This window comes from Mytilus edulis, chromosome 4, assembly GCF_963676685.1.
Source record: "Mytilus edulis chromosome 4, xbMytEdul2.2, whole genome shotgun sequence".
In the NCBI taxonomy this organism is placed as follows: Eukaryota; Metazoa; Mollusca; class Bivalvia; order Mytilida; family Mytilidae; genus Mytilus; species Mytilus edulis.
The window spans coordinates 78213621-78228295 of record NC_092347.1 but is presented as its reverse complement, the minus strand read 5'-3'; the positions used below and the strand labels follow the sequence as shown (position 1 = coordinate 78228295).

The following is a 14675-nucleotide window of genomic DNA, read 5'->3' as shown; positions in this document are numbered from 1 at the left end:
GGGCCCAAAACAAGCATTTTTCTAGTTTCAGGATAATAACTTGTGTAGAAGTATTTCAATTGCTCTGAAATCATACCGCAATGTTTAAAACCACAAGTAGAAGGTTTGGATTCATTTTAGGGGTTATGGGGCCAAAGTTAAGGAATTAAGGGCCAACAAGGGGTCAAAACAAGCATTTTTCTAGTTTCAAGACAATTTAACTTATGTGTAATTGTATGGATCTCTCTGAAATTGTACCACAATGTACCATATAACAAAGGGGAGTTTAAGTGTATGGATCTCTCTGAAATTGTACTACCAGGTTCAATACTGCAATGGAAAGCATGGGATTGAGTTTAAGGGTTATTGCTCCAAGGGGGTTTCAAAAAGTTGGGGGTGATTTTTTGTTTACGGCATTATTTGAAGGGCTTCCTTTTTTTTCAAATTTTTTCAAATTTCGAATTTTGAAAAGTTTCAAGAAGAAATCTTCAATTACACAGTATTGTGCAATAGATTTGTTAGATCTTTGACCACATTAATTTTGTGACAAAAACCTATATTATGTCAAAAATTTGATCACAATCCAAATTCAGACAGAATCAATCTTGAATATTGTGACCAAATTTGCCCCTACTGTTCAGGGTTCAACCACTGGGGTCGTATAAAAGCTGTGCCCTGCGGAGCACCTGGTTTTTCTTATGGTCAACATTATATGTTTACTCTGACAACAATAATAGCTGGAGAAACATATGGTTCAACAGAACCTTTTACAAATTTTCCATTCTGTTATATATTTCTTGGTTGATTTTATTATAGCTACTAAGATGATCAGCCATTAGAAGATATATTATTACCACCTACACAATATCTCCCTTTATTTAGATTGGCAGGATAAAGGTTGATTTATTATTTAAACAAACTAAAATAAACAATACACATAATTTAAGTATAAGAGTGTAATTTAAATTTGAATTATCGGGTTTTATTTAAGGTAACATTTGGCTCCACTGCTACAATTTGAAATCATACTTCTAAGATTTCCTAAAGTTTAGAATAACAGATTGCCTTTTAAAGTTAATCACTTTGACCTACTATTCATGCTTCATTGACCTATATTAAATTAAATATTCCTGTTAAGTACTAAGAATTTAGATCAAATTGATTTCTGTGCTTTGGTGACCTTTAGTAAAGGCAGCGGAGTTTTTGTTCTATTCTTTTGACAAAAAATAAGTTACTTGCATGTGCACCCAAATAGATTGGTGTATGGGAATGCCTAGAATTCTTGTCCTTTGCTGATGGATGGGAATACTAAATTCTAATCCCAACTGTATCATGTTGTAATTGAATATTGGGTTATAATTTTTTATGCAGATTCATTTTAGGGGTAGTATTTTGTAAAGATTAATGATGTTTGACTTCTGTAAATCTTTGATTGACTGTGTTGAATCTATGTAAACATGATTAAATCTTTATCCAGCTCAATAAACAGGTGAAAGTGATAGTAGGTCATGAAAAACAGACTTGTTGTAAATATTTTATAAGAAAATTGTAGACATATAAGCAAATCCTTGCATATTAACAATGATTTAAATCAATGACGAATGAGGTTTAAAAACTGGTATAGATTTTTGTTGGAAAGAATCAATCTATGATCTCAAGAAGGCTGAAAAAAGTTATATAAATAAAATTATCAAAATGATCACAAAATGACAGAGGAAAAACTATGTTTGTGAATAATGTAATAGACTACAAAGATTTTATTTTATGACCCTCTATGGATCCCTAGGGGGTCAGTAGTTAACCATATAACGAATTTATCGGACGCTGGACTTTTTCTGCGGCGTTTTGTTGAAAAATAAACAATGAAACACAACAACATTTATAGATGACGTCGCCATTAACGCGTCATGAACCCCATATGAAACTTACTAACCCCAAACGGTCTCATAGGGGGTCACCACGTGACGGCATTTAACCAATCACAACGTGATACTTCATCTGTGGTCCAATAATATTTGTTTTCTGGTCTGTTCACTATGTGGTTCAAATTTTGGGTAAAAGTAGATGAGGAAGGTTTGGTCACATAAACCTGAAACTTTGTACACATGCTCCTTGTCAGTTTTAGGACAAATTTAAAAGATTTTGACCCTTATTTCATGGTTCCCTGGATTGATTTTGGATAGTGGGAGTAGTCTGGAATCATGTGTCATATTTTGTTTTTAGTATCTATACATTTTGATAAAGCCAATCCTGATATGAAAGAAAAATGAAAATGCACAGCTACAGTATACAATGTATTATTTAGATTAGAGAAAAAGGGGGAGGGGATAGAAAAGTGTTTTCAACCTATAGGTATAATAAACAATCCCAATATTTTTGTTTTAAAAAATATTGTAAATTTCTACAGGAGAAAAGGGTTTGAAATTTTTATTGTTTTTCAGTCTCATCATTACTCAATATCACACATGGAATAGCAATAATTCATAATTGATAATTTAAGGACTCAACATCAATAATCATAGTTGTATAAAGTCTGTTGAACATTATAGTTCACTGGATGTCTTGTTATACAACAAATATGACTTATACTGACTATACACAATTTACATATTTGATGACAAACATTTGTCTTTTTCAGGATGTTAAGATGAAGGCAACAGTTTGAAGGTAAGTGGTTAATATGTGTGATTGATTCATTGATTGTTCCTAGGATAAATTAATCACTTGTTTGTACGCAGATATTGCTAAGCACTAGATATATAGGTAATCCCTGTTGTATTGTTCGATCAAATTGTCGGGATAAATATGGAAAAATTGTAGTTATCACGAGTGGAGACTGATCAAATGAAGATCGTTTGTTTTGTTTGATATGGTCGTTATTGGTTGAAATGAATGTGGTCTGATTAAATGTTTGCTTTGATTTCAGTGACCTATCAATTTGATATGCATAACATATGATGTTTGTATGGAAAAAATGGTACACATTGTTTGCTTTGAGGTTTTTAACCTGGCTATATATATATATATATATATGTAAATGGCGATAGCACAAACTTAATTTGTTGAGGATAGTATTGAAAGAGGGAAATAAACTGTCCTGAAATAAGATCAACTAAAAAAAGTTCCTGAATTTTGGTTTAAAGGAATATTTTAATGTACACTTCAAACTGGAAGGAAGTTGGTCGTTTCTAAAGATTAAAATATGAGACAGCAACCCAAACAACACTAAAAAATGAAGAAATTTAGAGGAAAACATCCAATTAACAGATGTGTAAACAGTATGAAAACTCTAAATTACACATGTTACAGATATGTAGCCTAGTTTTGAATAAATTAAAAGATATGAACCAAATTTCCCAAATGACTAAAACAATAAGCTAGCTGTAAATTAAAAAAAAAATCAATACTTTTATTAATGCCAATGATGCAAATGGCTGAGATCACAATAATAACAATAATATCACATGCATTTTGATGTCAGATATGGTCATTGTACATCTGGGTGCAAAATTTCAATCGCCATAATTAATCTCTTATTTTGTCCATTCATCCAATATTTCATTCCTGACTTTACAGTAACACAAAACATAATAAAAAAACAACTACTGTGTCCACACATGCCACAAACTGCCAAAGAAGCACACAAATGTACCAGTAATATGGGGTTTTATCTCTTTACGTCCCATTTATGGGCATTATGTTTTCTGGTCCGTCTTCCGTTGTTCCTCCACCCGTTGTCCGTCTGTCCTGCTTAAGGTTAAAGTTTTTGGTCAAGGTGGTTTTTGATGAAGTTTTTATGAAGTTGAAGTAAAAAAAAATCCCTTTACCTGGGAAATGTTTTTGGTAAATGCTGGTGATTTTATGTTTTGTAACTTTTTCTCCTTAAACTTAAAGCTGTAAAGAAATTTAAGTGATCATTATTCAAACATGCTTATTTATCACGCACAATCACACTGTTTTAATGAGAATCTCTCCACTCCACTAAGGGTGATTTTGTATTGAAGCACTTTGCTTAATCTGTATTCCTTGTTGCTGTTTAAAACAACTAATGTAGCAGTTGCCTGTAGATAAAATACTTAGATAGAAATTAAACAAACACGGAATGAGGAAGTAATTTACAATGGTTTATTTTAAGTACTTTTATGGTTAAAGATTATGTGGCTTCCTGTAAGATGATAAGCATTATAAAGTTTATTGATTTAACCTATAGATAAACTGAAGTTTAATTGAATAGTGCAATATATTTGATTCAGTTCTAAATTTGGTGCAAACAGTCCATGTTTCAAAACTAGGAAAAGTTTTTATGTTTTAAGTTTCTTCTGTTTATTTTAACTGAAGTTAAGGAAGTATTACATTAAACATGTTAAAAGATATTTAAAAACAAACTTTGTTTTATATGACAATAAGTATATTTGGGAATGTTTATGTACAAATCACCATGTCAACAGAGGCATGACTTAAAAAAAAAATTGTATATTTTGGCATTGTACTAATTGTCATAATTTTATCAGCCTTTTTTACTTATTAAAGTAACACACATCGGTACACTTAAAATAGTGGTTTATAATGAAATGTATATCATCATATCACTTTATCACAAAACTAGTGATGGTACTCTTTGATATGATGCTAAACACAAATCTTAAAATATAATATATTGTTCATTGTTCATTATTTATTATACAAAAAAATATGTCTTTGATATCTTACTAACATATGTGAAAAAATAGACCTGGGGTTTACACTTATTTTAACATTTGTTTTGATTTATCATTCAGCGCGGGACGTTTGCACTTTTTCATAGGACATTTGCGCTTTTTATTTTGGACACTTGCGCTTCAAATCATAGGACATTTGCGCTTTTTATATAGAACATTTGCGCTTTTGAAATATTTGGTTTTTATGACTATCCTCCCCTTTTATCCAGGGTTGGGACCGGCATGTTTGACCTGGCAGAGTTAAATTCATATTTTTCTTTATAATTAAAAGTTTAAAAATCCTTTCATAGCACATTGATATAGGTTTTAAAGTATATATGCAGCTAAAAGTTAACATTAGGACATAAAAACAGGTGTAGTCATCACAGGTCACTTTAGCTTGATAAGGGAAGACCAAGGAGGGAACCAATTTAGCTTATCTGTTCTGACTGGTATTTCGCCCACATTTCAAATAAATAACCAAGTTTCTCTTGCTCAATTCTAGACTGGGGTGCCTATTCATCAATGTAACGAATCTTAATTTAATTTACCCACTGTTGTTCAATGATACTCTTTAAAAAGATAAAAAAGAATTATAGCTGGATGAGTCGAGTAGAATTGTTCATTATAGTGGGCATCTAGGGATTCTGGACCATGTGTCGTACTAATGACAAATATAAATTAAATTTATTAACTTAATGATTAATTCTCATTAGAATTACAGGTAGTCGACTATTGGTAAAAGCGCAAATTTCCGGTCAAATTAAGACAGGTGAATCAAAATTTAAAGCGCAAATGTCCATAGTATTTGAAGCGTAAATGTCCTAATGTTTTACAGGTAAAAAAGCGCAAACGTCCTGTGCCCTTATCATTTTGATAAAATAACTAGGTAAACATATGATTTTTCATTATAAGTTATGTATTCCTTGTTACAAGTTATAAAGTAATTGTAACATGTTGACATTGTGAAATTGAAAAAATGAAAAAAAATCCTTCTTTTGCAGATTAAACATCTTGTAGATTGAATACCATGTGGCCTTTTGGTAAAGAGAAACCTCCAGGTAATGTATAGTAAAATCTTTCTACGTGTGTAATTCTCTTCATATTCTGAATCTCAATAATGAATTGACAACCATTTAAAAAATATTTAGAATTTTTTCATACTTTGTCAGTGTTTTTCTACCATATGCATGATATTTTTAAAAACATAATAAAAATCTATGGTTATGGGTCTTGTTTCAACATTCAATCTGCAGGTTTTGTTAAGTTGTCAGATTGTGTAAGGATTAATGTACATTGAAAAAGCACTTACATGTGTATATGTGTAAAAAGAGAGAAAGATGATATATTGGCTAATTTTACTAAAATATCTAGACCAATCATTTGAAGCCTTTTTAAATTAAAAATAATGGTTCAGCTGAGAGTGAAGGAAGGTACAGAAAAGAACAATATTTCACTTCTAAAGATGAGGATAAAGTCTTTCCCCAATTCTACTTTAAGTGTACTAATTATGTGATAGAGTGTGTTAATTACATGTCAAACTATGATGCTTTCTCTTACCAGCAACCTCACAACTTGAGGACACAAAAATAAGATATAAGTGGTTCTCAATGGTTTTCAATGAATAAAAAAGGATTCTACAGTATTTGTAGACAATCATCTACATACATAGAATCATGTTTAAGCCTTTGTTGAAATATTGTTGCATTATGTGTAACCTCCTTATTATAGAAACATTAATATAAATATCAATACAAATTTACAGTGCTAAATTACGTTAAGAAGCCAGCAAAAACTTATTGGTCAATCAATCATTGATTAAGGTAGCGTTACTGTCTGGTTCAGGAAAATGTTGTTGGAACTTTACTACTCAGTCTCAACTACTCAGTCTCAGATTTCCCAGTGTTTTTTGTTTATTTTTTATATATTTAGACAGGTGGTTTTTCTGATTGAACGGTTTTACAGTTAGTCATTTTTTGGGCCCATGATAGCTTGCTGTATAGTGTTAGCCAAGGCTCTGTGTTGAAGACTGTACTTTGACCTATAATGGTTTACTTTTACAAATTGACACTCATACCATATCTTCTTATATCTATTCTGTGATATAGGAGAAACAATACATATAAGCACATAATGAAAATGTCTGTAGACATGTTTGTAGTACTAGTATCAGATAGCATAATGTTTTCTGTAAAGATTTTAGACTCCATAGCAATTAGTTTTCTGGTGTTAGGATTCTTTGGAATCAGTTATTCTCTTAAATAGGAAATTGGTGATTGCTTCTTTCTTTTGATTTTTAAGGAAGAGTCTCTTAAAATCTTGTCAACATATTCAGTTCTCAAAATCAACACAGGACCAACAGGACATGTCTGTAAAAATATATTTGGTGCTGTTTCATTTGATGTGTTTTCACATTAACTTCCTGTTTACATTCAATACAGAATGAATATAGCTGAGGTTTCATTAGAGGGCAGTAGCCTACAGTTCAACTTGTTATTTTCATTTTGGGTCAACTAATTAATATGGCCAAAATAAGCCCTTAAGTGTTTTAGATACAGTAGCTTTATCATGATAATTTATTATATTTTCTGCTTGGCTTAATGTGAAGTTAAGTGATTCTGTGTTATTTAATAACATCATATATTTTATGACCCCATTGAAATACAATGTAAATATTAAGTTAATTGAGAGATAAAATTTACAGCATTTTAAGATAGGGGTGAGAAATTTACTGCAGGTTGCAACTTTTCCTTTATCTTTGATAATAAGGGAGTTTTAAGTGTCAGGTCACTCAAAAAGTTCTCTGTTATATCTATCTTAACTTTAGTTTTGGAATATATGTCCCTCCCATCAGTCTGTCAATAGACAGAATAAATTTCAACATTCACATCATACACACATGAGCAAGACATATCACTGTGTCAATAGTTTATGTACTGTAGATAGATAAAACAAATTGTCATAAAACTACTGAATCTAAGATGACAATATATATATAATGTAAAGGTAGATTTTGGGCCTTATTTTGTGGATGTTCAATCCCCCCCCCCCCCCCTCCCCTCCCCCTTCAGATAGATAAAACAAATTGTCATAAAACTACTGAATCTAAGATGACAATATATATATTGTAAAGGTACATTTTGGGCCTTATTTTGTTGATGTTCAATCAACCCCCCCCCCCCCCCCTTTTCCCAAAAAAAAATGACTTCAATTATTAAAAGTATTAAAAGCTATTTTCTTTTAATCTCTTGCTTAGTTAATTAATTGCTCCGCTGATATATAAAATTTGTTTTTTTTCAACAAGATTGATTCTGAAAAGTTTTAGACTGTCTATCAAATTTCATCTTTGGGATAAAAAATAATTTTAATTTTTATTTGCGTATATACCTTAAATCTCCTTTTTGATTCATAAGAGCCCAATTTTCCTCTAAATTGTTAAGTTCCATCCCTTTGTCGTGATTGTGTTGTCTATTGATTGAGTGTTTCAAGCTTATTGTAACATCACCACTAATTGACAAATAATGGCAGAATGCTTTAATGATGTCTTTAAAATAAATGCTAAGAAAATTTTCAGACAAGCATAGTGAACTATGGAAGGTGCTGTTTAATAAAATTTATATAGTGCTGTTGATTCAGTAATCTTGATTGAAATAATTTGAAATGTACATGGAATTTAAAGGTATGGATTTCCGATTTATTTGACAAAGCCTGCAATTTATGCAGTTCTAAGTTCATTTCCCTGGACTGTATTTAACAGATAATGAAAGGTTGTGTGTTACATATTTTTGTAAATTTATGAGATGGTCATTCGAATGAAACAGATATTTGATGAAAAACAGACCAGTGATTTTGTGAAAAAAAGTAGGGCAAATCCTTACCAAGGGCAATGGTTTAATCCTTATCAAGGCTGATGGTTCAAGTGCAGAAAAACTGAGTAAAAAATTAGAATCAGCATATTTTTATTACAATATTTCAGCTTTTGTTTGCTTTTTTGGGGAAGACGGCTTCAAGTCGTCAATCCCCAATGGGGTTGACCAGAGTGACATTCCCTCACATCATTCATTTTGTTTTTATAGTGTGGAAACCCCCCAACAAATCTTACTGAGATTGATGAGAAGGGGAGACACAAATGAATAGATTGACTGTAAACACTTTTTTACACATTTCCCTTCTGTTTCTCTTGAAATTATCGTATATTGAGCTCTCCTTTACACTATTTACGTTTCTTTTACAATCCGGAAAAATCAGTATGACGAGATATTCTAAATATATCCAACCTACATTATATTTTATAGTGACGTCATTGTTGGAATGCCACACTACGTTGAAGCAGGGATATCCTTCACTGGTTATTTAAATCATTGAATGATTACATGTGATTCTTCCGGCGGGAGTCAAAATCTCCCGCTTTTAAGACCCTCTTCCGTCCCTCCCGTTAAAATATGAAATCTTCCGCTTTTTGAGAATGTCAACCTCGAAAAATCTTCAGTAGAAATGTTTGTTTACAAAATTGATACTGACAGGGGAAAAGTCCGAGAAACTCAAAATTCATATAGGAAAAGTCCGAGAAAAACGGAAGTTTCCTTTAACTGTTTTGATGTCAAAAGGTAAGGGACGACATCAAAAGTTCAATGTAGGATAAAAAACTTAATTCACATAGTTTTTTCACTGACCCCCCCCCCCCCCATCCCCCCTCTTAACTTAATTTGGGAAAAATTGATTTACCAATAGGGATATATGTAAAAATCGATTTAAGATATACAAAACTTGCAGAATTTCAACCCCCCACCCCCAAACTATTTGATTTAAGTTTGTTATCCTACATCGATCTTTTGATGTCGTCCCTAAATAGCCCCGAGTTATCTATGAAGGTGTTAAGGATTACTAGACTGTATAAACAGCAATAAAAGAGTATTGGCAATTACCTGGTGATCAACTAGCAAGTTAAGGACACATGTCTGGATGATTAAAAGTGAAATACTGACAATGGATTAATTAAAGTTGTATAAACAACGACTTTTTTGTGTACTGTTAAAAACATTGAACAGTTATATTACTTAACCTCAAGACAAATGTCTTAATGATCTCAAATATGATATGTATGCCTACTACACTTGTTGCAAAGCTGACTATGGTGACCCTAATGACTTGACCACACATATGGAGACAGCAAACCCACCAGAAAGCTCACAACTCTATCAAGTCAACACCACTGTTCAGTTAGTGGTACCAAAATTGACAATGTAGCTTAAGCAGAGATACTTTTTACCAACTATATATGATGGCTAATTACTCTATCTTGAACTTTATTTATAATAAATAAATATTTAAAAAACCCTTATCTTCTATTTCTATCAAGTAAAATGGCTATGGAGTTATCCATCTCATCAGTCACGTCTCAGTCATTACAGCTGAACGGACGTGCTGGGCCAGCTCTCCTTTACCCGCTATCTTCGATGAGGGATTACAGTTAGATATCAACGACTTACTACTTAAGATGACAGAAACCGATCCATGCCGTACAGATAGACGTAGTAGTTGGCGTACCCGCGTTAACATGCACTCCAAAACCATTGTATTATGGGGAGTGTTATGCCGATTAACGTCCGAGGGCTGTATCCTAGGCTGTTGGGTGATACGACCTTCATTTCACTGCCTCACGGCTTTGGTCCTGATAATGCTTCCTGTCATCTCTCGAACTACGTCCGAGATCATCTACCAGTACTCCATCATCGAGGCTAGCGGGCTGCCAAGCTGACCAAACTGGCCCTGAAAGCAGCCGTTAGTGAAGAATAAACAACAAAATAGTCAAAAACCAAAAAAAAAACAACTCACCAAAACCAAGATGGCGGCCTCCATATTGCGACCTCCACTACTTGTTCCTGACCCATGGCACCAGAATATTTAAAGCTCACCAAACGCCTTCGGGCACCGAACTGACCGTGCGAGGGCTGAAAGGCCAGTCAAGGTCGTTAAACACCACCACATATATATATATGGAGTTATAGAATCATTAACAAAAAAGGAAAATATGCAGTTTAAACACCAAAAAACCATTGCGTACGTCGATAAAAATGTTGATAAAAAATCTCCAGTTATGAGGCACAAACTCCAGCTGAAAATTTCTAAATCTCCAGTTGTGACTTGACAACTCTGTCACATGTCTCAGACATGACAGACATTCTCAAAGATTGTGCACTAATTAAAAAATCGTATTTGTTTAATTTAAACATCATTATGTTTGCTGTAGATAATTCAAACATCAATATGCAATACTTTAATTTGTAGGTCATCAACTTTCAAAGTAAACAAAGTCCTAGGGCTACATGAGATTGGGGAGAAAAACGATTTTTTTCTGCAAAACTTTGTTTTGAGAATCTTCCTCCAAATCAAGAGCACCTCAATTTATGAGTAATTATCCACTAAAATAAACACTTAAAATATGATAAGTAGCTATTAAAACTTAATTGTGTGTACCAACATAATCATTGTAATGGTAACAAGAAAAAATTAAATTCCAAATGTTGCATTTTGTTGTTTAAACCTATTTATTCATGAAATTTTACAAATATCTTAAAATGTAGTATTTGGAAACAAGCTTCACACAGTTTACATAAATCATATTGTTTTTTTTTATTAGTACCTGTACCCGTGTGATGAGAGTTTTAACTGGGAACTTTATCACTGGAAATTTAAAACTGAATAGATTTTTCAGTCCTAACTTTCTTAAGAAAAAAAATTAAAATCTTAAGAGTACTGTCACAAAAAATGGAAAATGGCCCTAGCCTGCAGTTCAGTCGTACACTTACTATTAAGATTTCAAAAAATATTGTAGTTGTTGTTAAATGACCAAATTCAACTAGTTGAATTTTAGATAATTAACTATCAACTTTAATTGAATGTTTAGATTTAGAAGATGCAGATCTCTTCCATTGGTCTAAATTGAATCCTAAACTAAAGAAATGAAATTACATTAAACAACAATTGATTTCAATATTGTCAACCTTTCTGCATGTTTCTAGCTGTTCTTTTTTCATTCTTTATATGAAAACTATCAAACGATACCAACCCAACCCCCCCTCTCCAAAAAAAATGAAATAGAAACAAGGGCCGTCTTTCCCCTCAGAGCTATTCAGCTCTTTGATTATCAACTGTTATTTAGGCTTTTAGGACCTGTCCTTTCCACTAGGTTATTGGGGTTATAATTGCTTACTGGATTGTTCTTAGTTTTTGGTTTTTTTTGTTTTATTAGTTTGTTCACCATATTTACTATACTTTTTAGTTCAAGTTGAATTTCTGATCACCCATTGTCTTTAGACATTTTTCAAGAAAGAACATCTTTAAAAATACATTTTTACTTTGCAAACACTTGGGTTCTATTCTATTTAAGCTATTACATATACTCCTCAAAATAGCAAAATTTTATGTTGCCACAACAAGAAGGACCAAAAAATTTTAATGTTATGTATTTTTAAGAATATTAGTTTTCATAGTATGATCATAAGGCAAAAATAAAAAATTATGAACTTATATTCCTAAATTTTTGATTATTTTATAGCAGAATTTGATCCACATAATATAAAGTGTTCAAGTTAAAAATTGGAAATCTTTGTCTTGTTTTGCACTTGTATAATGTTATTATGTTTCTGAGAAGTTTCCAAGGATATAAGTAAAGCCCTTTATTAGTTTTGTATATCGATATAACTCATTTATAAAGACATTAAGAAATCTGGCAGCTTGTCGTCTGAAAAAATTGATTGCTTAATGTAGCAGAGAAAAACCCCTACAAACGAAACGTGTACTCGTGTTTGTATCCATTGATTTTGTGGTAAAATGTAAATAAAATCATCATATAAACGTTAAATTGATGTCAATATTTTCACAATTGTCAATGATTGTATTTTAGGCCATTATATACTAGTAGATTTTATTTGTTTATGATGTTTGTCATTTAATGTCAGTTTTTATGGACATGAAGTACTTGTACTTTTTACTAAGTATGAATTTGGAGGTGGTATTGACATAAGGATTTCTCAATTTACTGAATGAAGAAGTTAAGCAAGACGATCTAATTGGCATCTTGTAGCTGACGGATCAAAACAAATAAAAATAGCAAGTTAACAAGATTAGGGGATTGGTTGTTTACCACCAGAAACAGGTTAATGATATTCAGCTAAAATTGTCAAATAAAATGAGAGATCAATTGTCATATAAATCCCACAAAAATACATTGATTGACTCAAAGACATGCAATCATATTGAATTAAATGAAAAGGTGTTTGCAATATAAATTGACACCAATTTCATAATGGAACTCCCACCATTTGAAAGAGTCTAAATCAATGACTGTACAGGATACTTTTGATAAATGGTTTGATGGGGTTGTCTTCAAGCCTCTGTTTAGGTTAAAGATGTTGTAATACAGAGGTGTTGAACTGATTGACACTTTTGGTAATGTATCTAAAGACATTCTTGCATGCAATTATAAAATAAAAATAAAAGTTTCATCATGCCCTCTGTTCTCAATGTCGATTTTTTTTTAAGCGTGACACATATGAAAATCAAATCATTTGCGTGATAATTGGAAACAAAGTCCGGCAGGACAGGTGAAATTACAAGCCATTTTATGACAATGATAAGTGGCTATACAGCATTCTGACAAAATAATAAGCTGGATCCAGGATAAGATTACCCTCCCCCAATTGGACCCCTGTTAAGTTCGAGTTCCTTTTTAACAGTCTCTAGATTATGTTGGAATTATCAATATTACAGGAATAAGTCTAGATCTGTAACCCAGACATTGACATTGAATAAATATGGTAATTATGTAGTGTACAAGTTAAACCTGTCGTCTGCTGATGGTCAATTAAAATCTGGTCATTCACTATTTGTTTTGACCAAGTCTTTTATTAACTTTGGACTGCAAGCTTGAGCAAATACTATAGCTCTTTTTTGGTTGGAATATCTTATTATAGATGAATTTTGTTATGATAAATCAGTTATTTTTTCCATAAATGAAGTTGCAAAATGGTTTTTCCCTTGTTTTGTTTAGGACATAAACACTTTCAATTATGTCTGCTTGTCTGGAAGTAATTTATATATTACAAGTCTACAGTCACAGACTTGATGGAAGGTTTGGTTAATAGACTATTTACTATATATATATATTTAGTTGTTTACTTTGACAAAAGACAATGGTGTACAGGATATATATATATATCTTTAGAAAGGGAAGGTTACTAAGTAATATCATAGGAAAACAAACTGAGAGTGCCTGTATAAATTACTGTGAAAATATCTGATCTTATACATGTTTTAATGCAAGTGATCTAAGTACATTCAGGTTGTTGCAAAGCTATCTAAAAACCTATCAGATTAAAATTTATCAGGTGAAACATTTTTATTCATGTTTTTACATGATTTCCTCATGAAAACATTTGATTCTGCAACTGCCTTTGTTAAAAATACTTAAAGCCATTGACAGCTGTCATCAATAAAAAAAAAAAAAAATGGACCAATTGTACTGGAAAATTTTGTTTCATGAATAACTAAACAGCCAATATCATCTTTATTGTGATTATTGTTTTATATTCTAGTAATGAAATTTTAACTTTTTTCTTTATTTACATTTTTAAGGTTATTATAATCAGTATTTTCGGTAGAACTTGCATGCCTATGATTCTTAAAACATGATCGGATAGCCGAGGTTTTAACTTAAGATTATATTCATTTGTTGATTGAGTAACTTTGATTGGCTTACAGAGGGACAAAAAGGAAAGAGAACATGTTTTGTACAATAGAAATAATTGTAAATCAAGAATTAAATAAAGATATTTCAAAACTATAAGGCTTTGCATGCATGATTTAAAGCAGCGGCATTGAGGCACACTATATATTCTGTTGATTTTCTTGTAAAAGGTCATTTATTTGCTTCTTTGAATCATTTAGAGACTGTTTAAAACAATTGTTAATTCTGATATCAGAATTGCTCCATTGAAA

The 14675-nt window shown here is 31.7% G+C and overlaps 1 protein-coding gene across 10 annotated transcripts in view; it reads left to right on the top strand.

Moving 5' to 3' along the window:
• Nucleotides 1–14675, top strand: part of LOC139520597 (phospholipid-transporting ATPase ID-like) — a 64535-nt gene that overhangs the window by 11274 nt on the left and 38586 nt on the right. For all 10 annotated transcript variants that reach the window (XR_011663927.1, XM_071313408.1, XM_071313404.1 and 7 more), the window contains exons 2-3: nt 2618–2646; nt 5681–5737. Coding sequence is in view for 9 of the 10 variants with exons in the window: in XM_071313408.1 (XP_071169509.1) it covers nt 5707–5737 (31 nt within the window). In the remaining variant the exon portion in view is untranslated. The remainder of the gene's footprint in view (nt 1–2617; nt 2647–5680; nt 5738–14675) is intronic.